The following is a 23,862-nucleotide window of genomic DNA, read 5'->3' as shown; positions in this document are numbered from 1 at the left end:
GTGAATTGAAAGATACCACCCTTTCTTTAGTACTTGAAAGCAGTATTCAAATACAAATGTCTTAGGGAATAGTAACATCTAAATCCTCAGTCAGTTAACAAAAAGATTAGATAACAGTAACAGGATGGGGCACAGGTCTGAGACTCTATCTGAGCCCTGGGGACGTGCACGCAGGAAGAGCTACCAAGGGCACGTGCCAGCTTAAAGCTGGAGTCTGCCTGCTTAGGGTCTTAGTTCTGTCTGACTATGTGTGGCCTATAAGGGACTCCCTTTCATTCTGAATTCCAGATAACAAAGCTTTTATCTTAGTTACTCAGAGCCATGCTACCAGGGGGCTGACGTGCCTATTTGAAAGCTGTAAGCTCTTCTTTGTAACTAATGGTGAGAATGAATTTCCTCTGTAATAAAACCTAGCAGGGGACCACATCTGCACTGCAGCCTAACATCCTTAGCACAAGAAGACGCCTCATCCCAGGTACATGCCATACTTTCATGCAGAATTTAGGATGTCACCCAGCACTTCCAAGTACAAGGGAGCACTTGCACCTGTAACATTCAGGCAGCAAGTATGTTTCTATTCTATAAGCTGTTGCCATTTATATCTAAGTCAACTTTTTTTTTTAAAAAAAAAAGCATATTTGAAAAATATCTTCCTGGTAGGTTGGCAGCATAGAAGGTGAAAACTAAGTTAAACTGCCTATAATAAATTGGGAGACATCAATACAAGGACGGTGCATAGTCCTACTGTATAGTACCAAATAGGGACTGAAACATAGTCATAATGAAAAAAAAATTAATATCCCCGCTATCATCGTAATTGTCTCATTTAATGAAAGCCTCTTATGTGACCAAAACCAACCCTCCCTATGGTTCTTTAAATGCAAATAGAAGAGAAAAGCCATTTATACTGGACAGCGGTAACTGGACCACAGCATAAACATTTGGTCCATTCCTCAAGCTTTCATCCCCAAACTTCATCCTCACTGGGTACTCAACAAACAGCAGAGAGCAGCTTTCAGGATAAAGCAAGTCTGTTTCATTTCCTAAAGATTAAGCAAAAGATGCTTGCCATTATGTCACCTCTGCCTGTTGCCCCCCTGTGCCTTCAAGTGAAAGGAAACTGGTATGGGAAACCCAAAAGGAAAAGATACAGGCAGTTGAAAACAGGCTGAGTTCCACTCTGCCGTGCCCCAAAGGTGGTACATTAATTCTTTTGGACCAATGAATTTGGCAATAAAATTCCCCTCATAGTTCTTCCTTTTGCCTATTTCATTATCTGGCTCCTGAAAGGGACCAGCAAGGATTCTTCCTTCTTTGGAAAATGTATGTTAGCCCTGGAGCCTTCAGAACCCGCTGTGGGTTTCCAAACAGGAATGAAACCAGTTGTAGACTCTCGTTTTCAATTCTCCAGTTTCATTCCTGATAAGCCTCTGACAGTTTCTCATATTTGGCAATGAAAGGCAATGAAAACTGCAAAATCAAAGCTCAACTTTTCTTTGAATTGGGATATAGCATAGAAAAATACGTCTCCTGTAATGTTCCTCTTCAATAACGTTGAGACATTTTCAAGAATCCTGAGGGTAAAGGAGAATGACCACTATTTGTTCCAAGAGAAAAGACCAGAGTGCTAATCCTGAAGGGGGAAAAGGAGAAATATTGATATCTTTCGTTTTGCAAAATACTCAGTAGTAGTGTTTCAATAAAACCTCACAAATAATCGCAAAGAAATAGTTAAGCACTTTATCAAAGGACTCTCTAATGAATTAGGCAAAATCCTTCCCATAATTTCATTTTCTCAAATTATGAAAACATCACATCCGGGGATTGTGACTTTGTCAGCTTTTCCAGGTCTCTTTGAGACAGACCCGTGAAGGGGATTATTTTGGCTATAAAGGGGCTTGGGCATGTCCATCTTATCTGAAAACTACATTAGCTTAAAGGAGGGAAACCTAGTCCTTTAAAGACCAATGCAAACTTGCCCCTTGTCACCACCCCTGCAGCTTAGAGTGGGAGCGCGACTTTGGTTCTCTTGGAGGGATACAAACAGCTTCTCTCCCTTATTGCCTTTAGGAGAAACACCTGCCACTTATAAACTATATACACTTTGTTCATGGCCAAACTGGCCCTAGGCTGTCTTCAGATTCATATTAGTAGGCAGTTTCATGAGTCCCTAACTTAAGTGGAATGAAGCCTGAACACCCACCACTTGGCTGTGTTGGGTCCCTCTGGCTTCACACTGAGGGCTCTTCAAATCCGGACTCTGCACAAGTCCATTGGGCCAGAACCAGAAAATCTGATTTGAGCTTTATCATATTTTGCCTCCAAGGATCTGTGTGATGAATGCTATCTTCCTGTGCATTAATTCTCCTTAGAAGAGTCATGAATATTGATTTTTGGAAATGGCAGCCTCACATCCATTTTTATTATTTAAAGGTTAGGATGTGTTTTCTAGCCTCTAGTCTGCAGAGCCCAGACAGCTTCATTTGGTGTAATCCTAGCAAATCCCAAAACATAAGAGTGAAAATATCTAGTCTCACGGGTCCCTGGGTGACCACCCTTGGCGGTCTGCCTGTGAAGCAGGCATTCTGTATATATTTTGTAATCACTTTCTCTCACTTTTTTCCTCCTCCTTCCTTCACCCCAAAAGAAAGCTGGCCCCGGGACTTCCACTTCTAGTGAATTCTCAAGAGTTACCCAGACAGATGAATAAACTGTCTTGCAACCTTCCTCTGTCCTTTCCCACTGCCCTCTGGCCATTCACTGTTCCTGTGTATCCAATTAAGAGGGTGGACAGAGGGAATGAAAGGATTTGACCTCAACTGAGAAGATTCTGCTTCTCATTAGAAGCCCTGTTAAAAGATTTGGTGGAAAAACAAGTTACTGCAGCACTGCTGATGAGCCATGAAGTTTGAGAAATTTCATTTGCTCATGATTTCTCTAGCATCACCCAAAAACATTAACATCCAAAATACATTTGAACTGTTTTACCCAACTGACCAATAATAACTAGGTTTCTCTGGCAGTGCTTACGCAGTTTCAAACAAGCGTACTATTATGAGAAACTGTTAATAAGGTGTGGTTCATCTGCTCCTTTCCATCTTGGAATCCTTTCTTCCATTTTGGTCACTTCCCTTCTCATCCTCTTGTATCTCATGCACTTTATCCAGCATCTGTTCCCACGGCAACTTGGTCAAGCTGGCTATGTTTTCACAAGGGTTTCTGGAATATGAAAATCGTGAGGCCTTAAAGAAGAAAGATTCAATAGTAGAATTTCAGGTGCCGAAGGATAGGAACCCTCCACAGTGTCAGCCATGTAACCTGCTCTCTTTTGAGACCAACTTGCAAAATCCTTTGACACTTAATTCAGTTCTATTAGGAGGCAAGTTTTTTGTTTGTTTGTTTATTTGTTTTGTGGTACGCGGGCCTCTCACCGTCGTGGCCTCTCCCGTTGCGGAGCACAGGCTCCGGACGCGCAGGCTCAGCGGCCATGGCTCACGGGCCCAGCCGCTCCATGGCATGTGGGATCCTCCCGGGCCGGGGCACGAACCCGTGTCCCCTGCATCGGCAGGCGGACTCCCAACCACTGCGCCACCAGGGAAGCCCCAGGAGGCAAGTTTTTAAGGTCAAGTATACTATCCAAAGAAAAAGTTCATGTCATTCATTCAAGACAAATTTCTTGAATTTCCCCGAACTAGACAGTACTATCTAGGTATGTCTAACTGTAATTAAAAAATAAAAAAGTATCATAAAAATACAAAGTGCTATGGAAGTTTAGATATGGAAGATTACTTCTAGCTGAAGCAGTTAGTTTCTGATATTATTTAATTTGTTTAGTTCTCAGCAAAGCTCCCCACCATCTACTCCTACATGATCAACTCTTTATTAGTCCCACCTACCTACCAATCACCTGTGGCCAAGAGCATTGAAGAGGAGAGTTACTGCAGCTGGATCTGTAGAATAAGTGTGCAATCTCAGCTCTAAAATGCAGCAAGCATGGACTCTGAGTAATCGTCAGTTTGCCCACAGAAACTGTAATTGCAACTGTTAACTATGACATTCTTTGCTAGGCTGTGTGGCTTATTTATCATAATCGATATGCCAAGCAAGTTGCAGAGCCACCTGCGTTGCTGCCTTAAGTGCACCCACGGACACGTCTCACATTCTAAGCCTTTAACTTCCTATTTCATGTATCTTCTCTCCTATTCAGATCTAAGTAGAAACTTGTTAGGCAAAAAGGCAAATTATCATCAGTGACATTTGCATTTACCGAAAGGAGAACATTTCCACTGGCAACACGATAACAGTGAATGTTTCCTTCCACTCCCTTTGAAAGTGCTTCCTTCATGGTTTGAGGGCTGTTGCTTTACTAGCTTTTCACTTTTGGAAATTGAAGGGAAGGGGAGAGTCAGGTAAAGGTGCTGTCACAAGATCACGGTAGGTGAATTCCCTAATAGCAGACCGACTCTGTGCTTTGTGATCATCTTGCTCTCGTGATCCCAGGGTTGATGAAATCTCAGGCTATCCAACAGCTTTCTTACCCAGTAATACCGGCATATTGACAACGTCAGATTTCTGTGTTTTAACACACATTAATGATCACATTAGTGACTGATGATGATGTAGTATAATAAGTACGATATTATTTGTAGCCCTAAGAGAGCAAGCCCAGTGATTTGGGATTACACAATAAGTTGTGACAATTTAATTTAAAATCTCCTTCATCTCTGTCCCGTATGTTTCTTCCCATGTAGGAGAAGATACATTTCTGCTACAGTAGTGGAAACGTTTAATGAACTTGACAATTTCTGCAAAATGAGAATGGGGATTAGCTGACATGGTGCGAGGTGATTTTCCATCATCTTTCTCTTTTGGCTTCTCTGACTATCTTCGTGGCCATCTCTGCCGGAACAACACCAGCTTGCAGAAAGGGGCCTTATCTTGTGCCTTAGCTTAGCCGCAGGTGTAACTCTAACTGCAGCAATAGGTCCTATGAAAGTTTTACTAAATGAGAGCAGACTCGTTCAGATGAGGGGTCAGCAGACTATGTACTGTAGGCCAAATACATTGCTTCCTTTTGTAAATAATGTTTATTGGGACACAGCCCCGCCTGTTTAGATATTTCCTGGGGCTGCTCTCACACCACAGAAGCAGAGTTGAATAATTGCTGAGTAGTTGCAATAGATCATATATGGCCTAAACTATTTACCGTCTCTGGTTCTTTAACAGAAAGAAGCCTGCTAACCCCTAGTTTGAATCGTTCTCACTCCATAATGAGTTTCCTATTGGAGAGTTAAGCTAGAGAGTAAAGAGGAAGGAAATGCCATTCACTGAAGGTGAATATGGTAACTAAGTAAGGGTTAAAGATGAAACCTTATTTAAATACAAAGATTCCGTGCATTCATGCTATTCTAACTTGCTGTTAATTGTGAACATTTCAAAGGGACTAACTAACATTTATTTAAAATGGACATTTTCTTAGAACCATGTTAGAAACTTTCCATAAAGTAGGTTGTTTGAATTTTGTATACTAAGGACGTTTAGGCTTTCCTGGAGAGAGGGGTCTTAGGGAGAAACAAAAGCAAGCAAAAGCAAACAGGCACATCCAATGGTTGCCTTTTTTGACCCCCGACATTGGAGGGGACAAGCGTGCTCCTGTGTAGCTATTTACTGCTCATTAGAGCCCAGACACAAAAGGATGCTAACCTTAGTCTCCCAGTTTGAAATGCGTTTTCCCTACTGTGCAAGGTCAGAAACTGATGGCTTTGGAGGCAGCCTGTGTAGTTCTCATATGTTTACTGGAAGTGGAGAATAAAATGAACAAGGCAGGAACGTGCACACGCTTCTTTAGCAAATGAAGGCCAGCAGCCATGAGTAGGTAGATACTCTGTGGCAATTACTTTCTTGCAAGTGGTGAATTAAAAATCATAAACTCTTATGGCCAGACTGGATTAGAGAGTTAATGTAGTTTGAATTTTATGAATTGCATCTGTAGAAAAAGTAACATAGGGATGGTAAGTGATGTGTTTGGGCAGACTGGTATTAGCTGTAGAACCAGAACAGAGCTTCTGAGTCCCCTGCCCAATGTTCACTTTCCTTTCTTTAGACCAAATTCTGTCCTCTGGCTTAGTTTTTCATTCTTGTCCCCAGGTTGATCAGAAAGCGAACCTGACATAGTCATGGTGTTCATGGGTTATACATGACACATCTCATCCTTTATCAAAGCTGCTGGGAAAAATTCAACTGAATTTTTTTTCCCCTATACCCTCAGACATTTTTGTATTCTCTCATTTTCACTACCTGCCTTTTTCAAGAATGTGTTCTTTTTGGGCCTGCCTGTCTGTAAATTCCATTTTCTCTTACAGCCATGCCTTCTCTCTTGATTTTCCTCTCTGAGTCTGACTGCTTTCTAGTTGGGCCCTTCGTTCTCGGCTTCCGGATCCCTTTTGAAACAGGGAGCAGCCCTCTATCCTTTCTTGGCAGACATCTACCTTCCTTTCAGAGAAGAAAGAGTCAGGTAGGATGTCTGTGAAAACAAAGAACAAAAAAAATGGAAATGACAGAGTAAGCCAAACAGTGAGAAAACTAAGGCTTTGTCTCAAAAGACATAAAAAGTACCAAAGGAAAGGGAAGGAAAAGGGTGCTGGGAAAACGTGTTCTCTTTTCATTCTGGGGTTTGCGGGGTGGGTTAGTGAGAGAGGAGATCCTATTTGTCAATGCCTTTTCCCCACCAGTCATCCCTCAAGCTGAGCCCTAACTGGCCTCCCGGTCAGTGCTGCTCTGAATAGCATCACCCTTGCTTTTTCTCATCAAAGTACGAGCGCCCACTATGAATCTCTCTATTCTCCTTTCAACTCAACCACAACAGTAGCCCGGCAATGAATAGTGTCGGTTTAAGCAGCAGACCTTTGCTTTTGCTTGTTTAATGCCCTCCGCCTTCAGACCTGAGAGGTATCATCTCAAACTTCCTTTTTTATATTCACGCACCCACTTCTTCAGGCTGAGCATATCCTTATTAGGGGTTAAATAACACTTAAGGTTACCCGATGGGAGGGAGGAGGTGTGAGAAACTTGCTTCTTTGTTTCTCCATCACTGTCTCAAGACTCTGGGATCCCCTCACCAGCACCAAGATGACCAAGTCTAAACCTCCATTATGGTGGCCCAATTAGCAAACCTGGAGATGGGACCAGGACTCAAGTAGGACTTTTCCGTAACGTCCCCAAAGGCAGAGTGGGGTGGCAGGAAGGGCCACACACTGTGTCATATTTTTGTTCTTTTCCCACTTCCCTGTCCAGATTTCACATGAAATACAGCCAGAGAAATCCATACAGATATCAGGGTCTGGAAACCACGTAGATACACCCGCCCCATTTTAGTTTTCAAGCTCTTTTAGCAAAATCCTCTTTTTGAAGTTGCCCCCAGTTACCTGTTGATGCTGTTTTTCTGTGCTAACATCTGCCAGTCTTTGCCTTTGGCGTTGGGGGTGTCAAATGTAGCACAAATCCGCTGTCTGATGGAGTAGGGAATTTTGAAGGCTTTGGGGCCAGTCTGTGCAGGGAAAGTGCTGTCCTCTTGTGCAAAGAAAGTGATGGTCTCTCTTTCATTCTATAAACAAAATAAGGAAAGCAGGATCAGATCTAAGTAGAAGCCTTACTGGTCAACACTTTTATTTTTTTAAGAGAAGTTGTGTTAACACACATGCAAAAAATGCTTGCCTGTTGTGATGGAGTCTATAAAGTACACTGACAAGTTCCCCTCTCTTCTAAAATAGTAAATAATGTCTCTAGTAGCCTAGGAAACCGTGTACTGGAGCTTTCAAAAGCCTCTTCCACTCAGGGAAGTCACAATCTTCAGCTTCCTACATCCAAGGAGGTGTCAGGTGAGAGCAGAATTAGATTTTTTTTAATTCTCGAAAGAAAAAAAAAATCTAGAATCAGTAGGAAGAAGCTTCCAGATGACAGATTTCAGTTCACTGTAAGGAGACCTTCTGAGAGTCAGAGCTGATCAGAGAAGAATGCGCTGATCAAAGGAGCTGGCTGGGAAGCCACGTGTCGGGAAAGCTACAAAGGGGACCTGATTGTATGTTGATCATTTTCAAGTGTGTGTTTCTCCCAGGCCTCAAGTGTGATTCTATAGGAAATATTTTGGTTTTGTTTCAGAATTAAATTGCTTTTGTAAAATGGGAGGTAGCCGCGAGTCAGCGACGAGACCTGGACTAGCCGGCGGAGTGCTGCAGGCTGGAGAGCTTCTGCCTGCTGTCTGCCCACTCTTCTGACTTAAGAGCTGTCCAGTGAGGATTAGTTATGCATCATAACAATTAGATCATCATATCCAATGTGAAATCACACATCCATCCATCATATCAGAATAGCTGCTGAAAGTTTATATGGACTAACAGAATTTTAAGGCTTGAAAGGCAGCTGAATCACTCCTGTGATTAGGATGGGATACAAGGCAAAAGGGATTCTGCAAGTCCCTAATCAGTTGACTATGCATTGACGAAGAGAGATTTTTCCGGGTGGACCTGACCTAATCAAGTGGCTCTTAAAAGAGAGAAGATGCAGCTCCTATCTGGAGGTATCTCTCCTGCTGGCCTGAAAGAAAGCAAACAGCCACGCTGTGAACTGCCTGTTCACAGGGGTGGGAGGGGCTGAAGCTAGGAACTGAGGGTGTCCTCTAGGAGCTGAGAGTGAGCCCTATCCAACAGTCAGCAAGAAATTGGGGACTTCAGTCCTACAGCCACAAGGACCTGAATTTGTCAACAACCCTAACAAATGGGGGGACAGACCTCTGAGCTCCAGATGAGAATGTCCTGCTGCCACCACCACCTTGACCTCAGCCTTGTGAGATCCTCATCAGAGAACCCAGTTAGGCCATGCCTAGGCTTCTGCCCTCAAAAAAGGTGGGACAGTAAGCGGGTGGTGTTTTTTTCTGATAGATTTGTGGTAATTTGTTATGCACGAGAAGAAAACTAACGCAAAGGGAAATTAAAACACAAATCTGAGGTCGGGTTAAGGGACTAGTTAGCACTGTTTAAACGCCAAGAAACTATCCTTTGCATTAGGAACTTGTCGACTTGGGCTGTCCTTTAAGTCAACACATGCCCTTCCTGAACTGCCCCTGTGAGCTTCCCCTGATGTTTTTCTGACCTTTTACACATCTCCTTCTGTGGACACCACAGCCATGGAAGCCCTTCTTGGCTGGGGTCCAGGCTCATGGAACTTTAAGCCTTCAGACTTGGTGTGTCTTACATCTTCAAAAATCTGTTAATTGAGGAAACTAGTTCATACAAAGATCTTATTAATGAATGATAATGTGTTTTGTCTTTCTGTAACCATTTAACACAGTTACATAAGGGAGGATGTTTTGGAAACACAATGCCTTAACCCAGTATTCCCACAGGGTATCTCAGATGTTCCAAGAGAGAGCAGTCATGTGGTCAAATACTTTCTGAGAAATGCTGCACGTTATATCTTACTCTTGGAACTTCAAAGTACATGTTATCAGATTAAACAGATTCTACTTACTGGTTTTAGTTCTATTCCCTGGACTATTATAGAACAACGCTCATCAAAATTCGTCCAGTTTTGGAGGTTAGGATGGACTAACAGAAAAAGTGTGGTTTTCAGAGTCAGAAATGTCTTGCTTTGGAGTATAAGTTCACATTTCGTAGCTCAGTGACCTTGGATGCTACAGGACTTCCCTCAGCCTCAATTTCCTAATCAGTCTTTGACATTTTTTATAGACTCCACAGGGGTATAAACTTTGGTAGAAGTTATCCAGGTAATTGGTGTCAGAGCTAAAACTAGAATTCCGATACCCTAATACCTTTACCAGGACTCACTTCACTACATCACCCTGCATCAAGACAAGTACCAAAAATCCACAGAGCAGGGTGGTTCAGAAAAACGCTCTCTGAGTGATATTGCCATTGTATTTCAAGAATTAAGAGTAGTAGAGCTTCATGGAGGAGGCATGTGAGTTGACCTTGAAGCATAGGTAGCTATTGAGTGAACAGAAATTGTTCTGTAATAAGCAGTTATTTGGGGCAGAGTAGTCAATTCCTTTCTTTTTTTTTTTTTTTGCCTTTATTTTATATATTATTTTATACAGCAAGTTCTTATTATCTATTTTATACATATTAGTGTATATACGTCAACACCAGTCTCCCAATTCATCCCTCCACTTTACACCCTTGGTGTCCATACGTTCTCTACATCTGTGTCTCTGTTTATACCTTGCAAGCCAGTTCATCTGTACCATTTTTTTTGGATTCCACATATATGTGTTAGCATACAGTATTTGTTTTTCTCTTTCTGACTTACTTCACTCTGTATGACAGTCTCTAGGTCCATCCACCTCACTACAAATAACTCAATTTTGTTCCTTTTTATGGCTGCATAATATTCCATTGTATATTTGTACTACATCTTTATCCATTCGTCTGTCGATGGGCATTTAGGTTGCTTCCATGACCTGACTATTGTAAATAGTGCTGCAATGAACGCTGGGGTGCATGTGTCTTTTTGAACTATGGTTTTCACTGAGTATATGCCCAGTAGTGGGATTGCTGGGTCATATGGTAATTCTCTTTTTAGTTTTTTAAGGAACCTCCATACTGTTCTCCATAGTGGCTGTATCAATTTACATTCCCACCAACAGTGCAAGAGGGTTCCCTTTTCTCCACACCCTCTCTAGCATTTGTTGTTTGTAGATTTTCTGATGATGCCCATTCTAACTGGTGTGAGGTGATACCTCATTGTAGTTTTGATTTGCATTTCTCTAGTAATTAGTGATGTTCAGCAGCTTTTCATGTGTTTCTTGTCCATCTCTATGTCTTCTTTGGAGAAATGTCTATTTAGGTCTTCTGGCCATTTTTGGATTGGGTTGTTTGTTTTTTTAATATTGAGCTGCATGAGCTGTTTATATATTTTGGAGATTAATCCTTTGATTCATTTGCAAATATTTTCTCCCATTCTGAGGGTTGTCTTTTCGTTTTGTTTATAGTTTCCTTGGCTGTGCAAAAGCTTTTAAGTTTCATTAGGTCCCATTTGGTTATTTTTGTTTTTATTTCCATTACTCTAGGAGGTGGGTCCAAAAAGATCTTGCTGTGATTTATGTCAAAGAGTGTTCTTCCTATGTTTTCCTCTTAAGAGTTTTATAGTGTCTGGTCTTACATATAGGTCTTCAATCCATTTTGACTTTATTTTTGTGTATGGTGTTAGAGAGTGTTCTAATTTCTTTCTTTTACATATAGCTATCCAGTTTTCCCAGCACCACTTACTGAAGAGACTGTCTTTTCTCCATTGTATATCCTTGCCTCCTTTGTCATAGATTAGTTGACCACAGGTGCGTGGGTTTATCTCTGGGCTTTCTATCCTGTTCCATTGATCTATTTTTCTGTTTTTGTGCCAGTACCATATTGTCTTGATTACTGTAGCTTTGTAGTATAATCTGAAGTCAGGGAGTCTGATTCCTCCAGCTCCATTTATTTCCCTCAAGACTGCTTTGGCTATTCGGGGTCTTTTGTGTCTCCATACAAATTTTAAGATTTTTTGTTCTAGTTCTGTAAAAAAATGCCACTGGTAATTTGATAGGGATTGCATTGAATCTGTAGATTGCTTTTGGGAGTATAGTTATTTCACAATATTGATTCTTCCAATCCAGGAACATGGTATATCTCTCCATCTGTTTGTGTCATATTTGATTTCTTTCATCAGTGTCTTATAGTTTTCTGAGTACAGTCTTTTACCTCCTTAGGTAGGTTTATTCCTAGGTATTTTATTTTTTTGTTGCAATGGTGAATGGGATTGTTTCCTTAATTTCTCTTTCTGATCTTTTGTTGTTAGTGTATAGAAATGCAAGAGATAACTATGCATTAATTTTATATCCTGCAACTTTACCAAATTCATTGATTAGCTCTAGTAGTTTTCTGGTAGCATTTTTAGGATTCTCTATGTATAGTATCATGTCATCTGCAAACAGTGACAGTTTTACTTCTTCTTTTCTGATTTGGATTCCTTTTATTTCTTTCTCTTCTCTGATTGCCATAGCTAGGACCTCAAAAGCCACGTTGAATAACAGTGGTGAGAGTGGACATCCTTGTCTTTTTCCTGATATTAGAGGAAATGCTTTCAGTTTTTCACCATTGAGAATGATGTTTGCTGTGGCTTTGTTGTATATGGCCTCTATTATGTTGAGGTAGGTTCTCTCTATGCCCACTTTCTGGAGCGTTTTTTATCAAAAATGGGTGCTGAATTTTGTCAAAAGCTTTTTCTGCATCTATTGAGATGATCATATGGTTTTTATTCTTCAGTTTGTTAATATGGTGTATCACATTGATTGATTTGCGTATATTGAAGAATCTTTGCATCCCTGGGGTAAATCCCACTTGATCGTGATGTATGATCCTTTTAATGTGTGATTGGATTCTGTTTGCTAGTATTTTGTTGAGGGTTTTTGAATCTATACACATCAGTGATATTGGCCTGTAATTTTCTTTTATTGTAGTATCTCTGTCTGGCTTTGGTATCTGGGTTATGGTGGCATCATAGAATGAGTTTGGGAGTGTTCCTTCCTATGCAATTTTTTGGAAGAGTTTGAGAAGGATGGATGTTAGCTCTTCTCTAAATGTTTGATAGAATTCACCTGTTAAGCCATCTGGTCCTGGACTTTTGTTCCTTGGAAGATTTTTAAGCACAGTTCAATTTCAGTGCTTGTGATTGGTCTGTTTATATTTTCTCTTTCTTCCTGTTTCAGTCTTGGAAGGTTATACCTTTCTAAGAATTTGTCCATTTCTTCCAGGTTGTCCATTATATTGGCATAGAGTTGCTTGTAGTAGTCTCTTAGGATGGTTTGTGTTTCTGTGGGGTCTGTTGCAACTTCTCCTTTTTCATTTCGAATTTTATTGATTTGAGTCCTCTCCCTCTTTTTCTTGATGAGTCTGGCTAATAGTTTGCCAGTTTTGTTTATCTTCTCAAAGAACCAGTCTCTAGTTTTATTGACCTTTGCTATTGCTTTCTTTGTTTCTATTTCATCTATTTCTGCTCTGATCTTTATGATTTCTTTCCTTCTACTAACTTTGGGTTTTGTTTGTTCTTCTTTCTCTAGTTCCTTTAGGTGTAAGGTTAGATTGTTTGAGATTTTTCTTGTTTCTTGAGGTAGGATTGTAGTGCTATAAAGTTCCCTGTTAGAACTGTTTTTGCTGCATTCCAACAAAAATGTGTTTTCATTGTCATTTGTCTGTAGGTATATTTTTATTTCCTCTTTGATTTCTTCAGTTAGCTCTTGGTTATTTAGTAATGTATTGTTTAGCCTCCATGTGTTTGTGTTTTTTATAGTTTTACCCTGTAATTGATTTCTAATCTCATAGTGTTGTGGTCAGAAAAGATGCTTGATATGATTTCAGTTTTCTTAAATTTACTGAGGCTTGCTTTGTGACCACAGTATGATCTACCCTGGAGAATGTTCTGTGTGCACTTAAGAAGAAATGTAATCTGCTGTTTTTGGATGGAATGTCCTATAAATGTTTTTGGATGGAACGTCCTATAAATGTCCTATCAATTAAATCTATCTTGGTTTATTGTGTCATTTAAAGCTTGTGGTTCCTTATGAATTTTCTGTCTCGATGATCTGTCCATTGGTATAAGTGAGGTCTTAATGTCCCTCACTATTATTGTGTTACTCTCGATTTCCTCTTTTATAGCTGTTAGCAGTTGCCTTATGTATTGATGTGCTCCTATGTTGTATGCATATATATTTATAATTGTTATATCTTCTTCTTGGATTGATCTCTTGATCATTAGGTAGCGTCCTTCTTGTCTCTTGTAACATTCTATGTTTTAAAGTCTATTTTATCTGAGTATTGCCACTCCAGCTTTCTTTTGATTTCCATTTGCATGGAATATCTTTTTTCCATCCCCTCACTTCAGTCTGTATGTGTCCCTAGGTCTGAAGTGGGTCTCTTGTAGACAGCATATATATGGGTCTTGTTTTTGTATCCATTCAGTGAGCCTGTGTCCTTTGGATGGAGCATTTAATCCATTTACATTTAAGGTAATTATCGATATGTATGTTCCTATTACCGTATTCTGAATTGTTTTGCGTTTGTTTTTGTAGGTGCTTTTCTTCTCTTGTGTTTCCCACTTAGAGACGTTCCTTTAGCATTTGCTGTAGAGCTGGTTTGGTGGTGCTGAATTCTCTTAGGTTTTGCTTGTCTGTAAAGCTTTTGATTTCTCTATCAGATCTGAATGAGATCCTTTCTGGGTAGAGTAATCTTGCTTGTAGTTTCTTCCCTTTCATCACTTTAAATATATCGTGCCACTTCCTTCTGGCTTGTAGAATTTCTGCTGAGAAATCAGCTGTTAACTTTATGGGAATTCCCTTGTATGTTGTCATTTTCCCCTTGTTTCAATTTTTCTTTGTCTTTAATTTTTGTCAATTTGATTACTATGTGTCTCAGCGTGTTTGTCCTTGGGTTTATCCTGCCTGGGACTCTCTGCGCTTCCTGGACTTGGGTGGCTGTTTCCTTTCCCATGTTAGGGAAGTTTTTGACTATAATCTCTTCAAATATTTTCTCGGGTCCTTCCTCTGTCTCTCCTCATTCTGTGACCCCTATAATGCGAATGTTGGCATGTTTAATGTTCTCAGAGGTCTCTTAGGCTGTCTTCATTTCTTTTCATTCTTTTTTCTTTATTCTGTTCTGCAGCAGTGAATTCCACCATTCTGTCTTCCAGGTCACTTATTCGTTCTTCTACCTCAGTTATTCTGCTATTGATTCCTTCTAGTGTATTTTTCATTTCAGTTATTGTATTGTTCAGCTCTGTTTGTTCTTTAATTCTTCTAGATATTTGTTAAACATTTCTTGCATCTTCTTGATCTTTACCTCCATTCTTTTTCCTAGGTCCTGTATCATCTTCACTATCATTATTCTGAATTCTTTTTCTGGAAGGTGGCCTATCTCCACTTCATTTAATTGTTTTACCTTGTTCCTTCATCTGGTATATAGTCCTCCGTCTTTTCATTTTGTCTTTCTGTGAATGTGGTTTTCCTTCCACAGGCTGCAGGATTGTAGTTCTTCTTGCTTCTGCTGTCTGCCCTCTGGTGGATGAGGCTATCTAAGAGACTTGTGCAAGCTTCCTGATGGGAGGGACTGGTGGTGGGTAGACCTGGGTGTTGTTCTGGTGGCCAGAGCTCAGTAAAAGTTTAATCCATTTGTCTGCTGTTGAGTGGGGCTGGGTTCCCTCCCTGTTGGTTGTTTGGCCTGAGGCAACCCACTGGAGGCTACAGGCTCTTTGGTGAGGCTAATAGCAGGATCTGGGAGGGCTCATGCCAAGGAGTACTTCCCAGAATTTCTCCTGCCAGTGTCCTTGTCCTCATGGTGAGACACAGCCACCCCCCACCCCCGTCTCTGCAGGAGACCCTCCAACACTAGCAGGTAGGTCTGGTTCAGTGTCCTATGGGGTCACTGCTCCTTCCCCTGTGTCATGATGCACATACTACTTTGTGTGTGCCCTCCAAGATTGGAGTCTCTGTTTCCCCCAGTCCTGTCGAAGTCCTACAATCAAATCTCTCTAGCCTTCCAAGTCTGATTCTCTAGGAATTCCTCCTTCTGTTACCAGACCCCCAGGTTGGGAAGCCTGACATGGGGCTCAGAACCTTCACTCCAGTGGGTGGACTTCTGTGGTATAATTGTTCTCCAGTTTGTGAGTCACCCACCCAGTGGTTATGGGATTTGATTTTATTGTGATTACGCCCTTCCTACCATCTCATTGCAGCTTCTCCTTTGTCTTTGGATGTGAGGTATCTTTTTTGGTGAGTTCCAGTGTCTTCCTGTTGATGATTGTTCAGCAGTTAGTTGTGAATCCAGTGCTCTAGCAAGAGGGAGTGAGCGCCTGTCCGTCTACTCCGCCATCTTGAACCAATGAGCCCAGTGCTTTTCTGATATATAAGATGTTCATAAAATAAACCACCTCAGGCTTATTACTGCATAAGATAGGTTACAAGACATGTCACTTTTCATCATGGTATGTAAAATTTCTTCTAACCTTTAAAAATACAAATCAAGTAAGAATCATTTCTTTAAAAATTTTCCTGACTTAAGGCAGGGTAATGTCCTTAAAAAGAATAGTAAAAAAACATTGAGAGAGAGAATAAAAGGAATTCTGTACAGGATAACATGGTAATTGTCATTGTAAAATGGCACTAAAGTGTGTTAACATGTGAAAAGGTGGCTTGCCAATGAAACTGAAAACACAGTGTATCCATGTGAAAAGATGGCAGTAGACAGAGACAGATGCCCTCATGGCATCTATGATTTGACCAACTCGACCAAGCTCTGTCTTCCCTGTTGGCAGAAGAAAGAGCACCCTGATACACAAAGTCTTCAGGAAAAAATGGACAGAGTGGTATGATTTAAAGGTGAATAAAGTATTACATGAGACCGACTTGTAAAAATATGTATTTCTTCTACTTACTACACTTTAATAAATGGGCCCCCATGTCCCTCACAAAGTTTCCAAATTTAAATATTTCCCATGTGTAAGGATGACACTTTACATAACGTTTATGATACATTCTAAAAGACATCTGGGCCGAGTAATAAGACTCCAGTGGATGCATCACATCTTCTGACTGTTTAAATTAAATATGCAGAGGAACAGGAGATTTTCATGCTCTGAACACAGGAGATAAGGTGCTGCTACCTGGTTAACGTGGGCGCTGTAAATCAGTGAGGAATTCCAAGTATTCTGTCTACTTTGTAACAGACACATCATCCCCCAACTTCTACCACTTTTAGAAGAAAGATAAGAGAATTTCTTGAAGGGAAAATTTTAACATGCAAGATTCCCATTTTAAGTTGTTTCTACCAAAAGATAGATTCTTTAATATTATTACATTCATAAGGAAGGAGGAAGTAAATGACTTGGGGATTCTTCCCTTCTGCTCAATATTAGCAAACTTACTTTGCTTTAGTCCACAATACTGTCGCTTTATAGAGTATCAATTGGCTATCATCATTAGGTAATGTAGTTGGGTTAAATTTAAGGAGAACCAACCTGCTTCCAAAGATTGACGCAATAATGGCTACTCTAAAGAACAGAAAAGATATATTACTTTGATCACTGAAATAATTTTTAAATTTGAGAAGGATATGAATGATTATTTGGAAAACCATTTAGATAAGAGGCATGAAGGAATATGATGGATGTGGAGCTGAACGTAAAGAACCAAATGCCTTCACTGAGGGTGCTCACTGCATTAATTTAAAATCAATGTTTTGTATTTCATACACACACACACACACACACACACACACACACAGACACACACACACACAGACACATACATATTTTACCTCTCATGGTTCCATTGCTAAAATCTCGAAATATAGTGAGACTAAGGCAATCCATTTTAAAGTAAGGTAGGAAGGGGGAGCTCTGAGCCCAGATATGTGAGGATTCTTTTTTCTTTGGTGGGTGAGATATTAAACTACATATTTCAAAGATATCTATTGAACGTTTCGAAAATTTTAGTTCTTTATTATTATTAATCAATGACACCTTATTATTAACTTATTAAAACCACCTAAAGCAGAATCTTTCAGCGTAGTGGCCATGAAGTATGATGACCTTTAATAACTGATCTATTATTCTTGACTCAGTAATTGATATAGACCCATGTCTTGAATATATCCTGCCTCTTCTCTCCAGCTATTCCCAATTTCTCAGAACTTTATGTATCTTCATTTTTCTCGAAACGTCTACCATAAAAACCAAGTCAGTTTTAGGGAGTAGAAGATGGTTTTTATCACCAGATACATGCTTTTCCCAGGAATGAAACAATCCCAGGGTTGGAAGGGCCTTGAGTGATCATTCAATCAAGACATCCTTTTGCAGGCAGATCTACATGTAGGGAATCAATTCTATTTGTGAAGATGTATAGAATGAACACTTATTCTAGCCCAACACACAAACAGGTACATCTCATCCTTCTGCAATCTTGAGGAAAGAGCTCCCCAATTTTCATCTACTTTTAGACTCAAAGGCAAAATTGCTGATGCTGTGATGTTTGTCACTAGTGCCTAAGGCCCCAAAGAGAGGGCTTATGTTATGGACAAGGCCCATGGTTAGGACGAATAAATTAAACCTCCTCGGTTGGGTTCCTGGAGTGGTATTGAATAGAAATCCAGACTTTGGTCTTAAAGTTTAGTATCTCAGCTGGGAACTCTGGCTACCCATCTTATTAGCTCTATGATCTTGGATAAGAAGGTTGACTTCCTTGAGACTGTTACATCATGTAAAACTGTGATGATATAATACTAATCCACAGAGCTGTGATGGTTATATGTGAAAGCACATGAAGTGGTGCCTGAAACATAGTGGTTTTCAAAAGTTATTAATTTTCCTCTGATGTAGAAAATGATGGCCAACGAAATTTGCCTAAGAAATAGAGTTTGGTACAAAGAAATGGGGATGCACTGGGCCAAATTTCAGCAGGGACACTTAAAGCAATTAAATGATCCTTACAGGATCAAACAAGTTAATAAAGCTTCTAAAATGCAGTAGCCTACAACTTAGATTGCTGTAGTCCACCACTGAATGTCTAAATATTCTGCTAACTCTGCCTCCATTTACCAAGAGGTACTGTGATGTCATGTTCTTTAAGGCTTTCCAAAGTGATCGTAAACTTTGTTAAGCATTAGAAAAGGAACTGGAGAGTAAAGAAGATTATGTTTATTAGCTCATTTTCTATTTTTTTAAATTAATTCATTTTTGGCTGTGTTGGGTCTTTGTTGCTGCGCGCGGGCTTTCTCTAGTTGTGGTGAGCAGGGGCTACTCTTCGTTGCGGTGCACGGACTTCTCATCGCGGTGGCTTCTCTTGTTGCGGAGCATGGGCTCTAGGTGTGCAGGCTTCAGTAGTTGTGGCTCGTGGGCTCTAGAGCACAGGCTCAGTAGTTGTGGTGCATGGGCTTAGTTGCTCCGCAGCATGTGGGATCTTCCCAGACCAGGGCTCGAACCTGTGTCCCCTGCATTGGCAGGCATATTCTTAACCACTGCGCCACCAGGGCAGCCCCTATTAGCTCATTTTCTTTCCATGCACTTTATTAAGCAAGGAGCAAAGGTGCCAGGATGTGTCAACCTTATCACATTCCTTTCACACAAATATCCTGTAATAGCTGAAATTGATCCTCAATATCTGGGTACCTTAGATAGTAAAAACCTTATTTATTTATTATTATTCTTTTGTCGACCTGTTGACAGGTATTTAGGGCAATTTTCATCAGAGGCATCTTTATGTCCTGCCTTTTCACTCTTTATGTCCTGCCTTTTCACTCTTCCTTCTGAAGTGCAGCTCTTCTCAGATTTTCTTTTTTGTTTTTATTTTAAAACTCCCATACAATTTGTATTTTACTTTGAAATAAATTGTCTTAAATATGCCATGACTGTTCAAGAAAGAGACTCTAAAAATACCTTGCCTGAGGTTTCTGGATCTACCTTCCCTGTCAGAACTATGTTAGCACATAATGCTAACTGGCAATAACAAACGCAAATATGGTAGAAACATGTCAGTTAAGACAGCTATCAATTTTGAGATACGCTTCTTTGGAAAGCCATCCGCACTTTAGAGAAAACTATTTGGGGAATTAGCCACACTCATTTTGCATAAACAGTGAACTGCAATGAGAAAGGAGGGAAGTGATAATGCTTGTAGGCTACAAGTTTTTGTTTGTTTGTTTGTTTTGTGGTACGTGGGCCTCTCACTGTTGTGGCCTCTCCCGTTACGGAGCACAGGCTCCGGACGCGCAGGCTCAGCGGCCATGGCTCACGGGCCCAGCCGCTCCGCGGCATGTGGGATCTTCCCAGACCGGGGCACGAACCCGTGTCCCCTGCATGGGCAGGCGGACTCTCAACCACTGCGCCACCAGGGAAGCCCAAGGCTACAAGTTTTGAGGAAAAAACCGCACCTGAAATTGAGTTGTACGGATACAAAATGCATTAAACCTTCTGCTGAGCTTATATATTATTTATATATGTATACGTGAATATGTGTGTGTATGTATATATATGTATATATACACATACACGTTCTAAGGTGAACGATCCAGTATGTGTGTTTTTCTAAACTAGCCAGGGATTACCTTGGAATTGCTAAACAGTGCGTTACCAGCTCCCCTGATTCTCCCCCTCAGCTACTCTCTCCCTCTACCCTCAAATAACCATTCAGGAGGGAATGTCATTGTCTACTTGATAAACTCAAGTCCAGAGCCATGGAGTCATTCAGTGGTTTAGGGCCAATCAAAGCCATGGCATTTCAGGTATCTTTTTGCAAAAGTTCCCAAGTGAATTCTCCTCTGACTCCCATTCTAACCCTGCCCTTCAGTTATATGACCTTGGAGGAAGTCCTGTCCTTTTGCACTGCTATGTCCTTACTGTGTAGAATGAGATTATTATCTACTCTGCCTTATATTATTGTATTGATGAAATCTAGGCTTAATGGAAATGAGGATGTGTAGCAACCCTGATCCTGGAGGGTAAGAGAAATTGTAAGACAGTCAGGAACCAAGGCCTTGAAAATGAAATAACACAGATTGGGCAACTGACTTCTGAACAACTAGTCAGAACTGGCAGAAAAGCAGCCCACAGGTGACGTTGTGTCTTCTTAGGGTATGTGTCTCAGTTCAATAATAAATCTCAGCTGATATTCCATGTCTGCCATGAACTGTTAGATTGATTGTAGTTTCGTGTGTAGAAAGCCCTGGACAAACGCCTTCCCCAAAGGTCCCTCCACAGAGCCTATGCTCTGATGGGTTGCGTTTCCCCGCCCCAGTGGGCAGCTCACTTCCATCCTCAGCCTGAGAAAAAGTTAATTTTCCTTTATCAGTAATAAGGATTGAAAGAGTGAGTGCCTTTCGAAGCTCTTTCACGCTATATGTATAGCCCAACCGAGACAGGTATACAATCCTTAATGTCCTTTAGAAACGGGGTCGGATGACCTGTAGACCAAGGACTCACCTCAAGGATTGACGTCTGCACTTGGAGGATCTGTTCATGGCCTTTGAGCTGCCGGATGCAGATTTTGCAGGACAGCTGGGTGGTGGTGGGCGTGTAGCGTTCCAGGGAGAAGGCACAGTGCAGGGGCTGCCGGTTACCGCACCACACGCGGGAGAATGGGACTTCCTGCGGGGGAGACGGGGGAGAGAAGAGGGCAATGGTGTGCAGAGCCCGGCTGAAGTGAGCAGAGAGCAGGAGGGACCTAATCACAGTAATTAGGATGATGATGATGGCGGTGATGGCAGGAGAGGTAATTGCCTAAGCGACTCCGGTGGAATTGTAGAAATAATGTTCCAGCATATGCCGAGCAGCACAAAAGTAATTAACGTCAATTCCAATGGATAACATTTGAATTCCAAAACCACACTGCAAGAGCTCAGCTTTCACTTGGTGACTCACACAGTTAGAAAGAATACCATCAAAAGTTAATCGTCGTGTCTTTCCATGACAGAAATATTCTAAAAGACTCCTATGGGTAGATTCCTAGGATTACATGCCTACTCCATCCTTCTACCTAAGCCCGGGGTAGGATGACATCTTCTCACTTAAATGAAAATTATGCTGAAGAACTGACTGGCCAGAACTTATGCCCATACCACAAACAAATGCCAAATTGTATAAACATAATGTTGCTAATGTATCCAGCATAAAAATTATACCTACTGCAGAATCATACACACACATACACACACACCCGAGAGAGACACACACAAACACAACAGGCTACCCCAGAACGGTGTAGTTTGCCAACTCCTCATTCATTCAATTCATCCATTCTACAGTTACGTGTACAATGCCTACTAACAACCAGACACTGTACTAGATAAACAAGAACAGTATGAATTGAGGTCTGGTCCCCACTTTCAAGGGATTTATAGACAATTGAGTGGCAAAAGCAATTTTCACTAAATGAGGGGGGAAATTGTAAAATCTATACACATCTCCCTTTTCCCCATGACCAGCTGGTGCTTGCCACCAGTGGCTCAGGCACGTGGCTTTACACTAATGTGAAGTAGAGGTCAGTCACTGATAATCTTCCATGTACTAAAATGTCTTTCATTCCTACTCAGATCAGGCTGTGGTCCTTGGCAATGACCTCACATTTCCAGCCTATAGTAATCTTCATTCTCCCTTCTTTCTCTTTTCCGCATTCCATTCATTTGCTCTTTCACCTGTTGCTACAAATACAGTTTTCCCCAATACTGATGCTGAAAGGCAGCAAAAGATGTATCAAGTCTGGAAGTCTGAGTCTCTGAAGTGTGACTGGCGATGGACTCAGCAGGTGTTTTAAGACAAAGGCCATGATTAGAATTCAATCTACCCACTTTGAGGAACTATGAGTTACCTAGTTATCCCTGAGCTCCAATCTGTACACTTGTTGGTTTCCTCATTTTCTCTATAGGAAGTCTCACAGACCCTGATTTTGGATACTTGCTGGGGGTGGGGGGGACCAGCAGGGAGGGACGGAGTTTAGATTGTTGCAGACTTGAGTACGAGAGAGCCAGCTTTAGGGGTTATGAAGGAACGAACTCACGCATTAAACCCTACCACACATCCCAGCAAGGGATGTAAGGGTGTCGTGTTTTTGTTTTGTTTGTTCTGAAACCTGAACCAAGGGAAAGGCAGTGGATCTTTGTCTAAAGAAGTAGAGACAGGGACTCAGAGAAGGTCTATATGTTGACACTGCAGACTTTCATCGACTTTATCCCCGTGCAGAATGTGCGCTGTTAGGAGGCAACTCTCTCTCCACCATCCTCAGTTCTCCCCTACATGGCAGGGGCTGGAAGCCTGAAAACTACATTTCACAGGTCTCTCCAGCAGGGAGTTCACATTTCCGTTCTGCCAGTGAGAAGTACTTGTTTCAAACTTGGAAGGAAGAGGAGGGAGCAGAAGCCTCTTGCTCGCTGCTCCTCTGACAGCAGCGAGCAAACCCAAAGGGTTCAGCTGACAGCACATGTGAGGTTTGCAGGGGCTTCTGAGAGCCATCTGCTTCAGGGGACTTGTGTTTTCCTGAAATCACCAAACTTGCTGGTTTCCTTATATCACTAGTGGCTTTCTCTGCCCTTGGCTCTCCTAGGCTTTCCAAAGGCTTTCTAAGCATATAAATCCTTTGATTGCATTTCCCCTTGATTGAAATATCTTTTCTTGACCCAAACCATTCTCCAATGAAACACCAGTGGCTTAGAAGAAGTTCTCTTAGAAACTAAGATGAGCTGGGCAGCGCTGGAAGGTTCACTAGTGGGTTCCACAGAGAGGCTCTCATCCAGGGGCAACTCTGGGAGAAGCGTGAAGCTAATGGTCACTAAGGAAGCACGTGGCTGCCGCACAGCTTGCTTACGCCACCAGCAAGACAGCACAGGTCCAGCCCACTTTCTTCCTAAACTGAGAGTTTTTCTTATGAGCTCTTCCCTCTCTCTCCTAGCAGCAGAAGGCACTTCGGATCGGTGTGGCCTCCCAGCAGCCTTTAGAGGAAGTCATTCCCTAAAACACTCAAAAATGACTTTTCACCTGCCCCCAATCCTATACCAGAGAAAACAGTAATAATACGTATTTACAAGGTCTGCCGTTTCTCCTCATTGTGTAATCCGACGCTTTTCACGCTCCTCCATGGTTTAGTAAACCACGGGTAACCCTCACTTCATATCTCAGCCTCCAGCTCTTGTGTCTCTGTCTCCTGAACTCTTCAAAACCCCATCTGCTCACGTACGCCCAACTGCCCATTTCTCTGTGGAGAACTCCAACAGCTACATCTTTGGTTTTTATTTCTTTATCACCCATCACTGACATTATACCCCTAATCAATTATAAACA

At 41.3% G+C, this 23,862-nt stretch overlaps 1 protein-coding gene across 3 annotated transcripts in view; it reads right to left on the bottom strand.

Annotated features, from left to right (window-relative positions):
• UNC5D (unc-5 netrin receptor D) overlaps nt 1-23,862 on the bottom strand; it is a gene marked incomplete at both ends in the record, with an annotated part of 594,860 nt that overhangs the window by 4,992 nt on the left and 566,006 nt on the right. For all 3 annotated transcript variants that reach the window (XM_082680382.1, XM_082680381.1, XM_082680383.1), the window contains 2 exons: nt 7,425-7,603; nt 21,013-21,177. In XM_082680382.1, coding sequence (XP_082536508.1) covers nt 7,425-7,603; nt 21,013-21,177 — 344 coding nt within the window. The remainder of the gene's footprint in view (nt 1-7,424; nt 7,604-21,012; nt 21,178-23,862) is intronic.

Source organism: Grampus griseus (genome assembly GCF_964374135.1).
Source record: "Grampus griseus genome assembly, chromosome: 21".
Lineage (NCBI taxonomy): Eukaryota > Metazoa > Chordata > Mammalia > Artiodactyla > Delphinidae > Grampus > Grampus griseus.
This window is presented reverse-complemented; position numbering and strand designations above follow the sequence as displayed.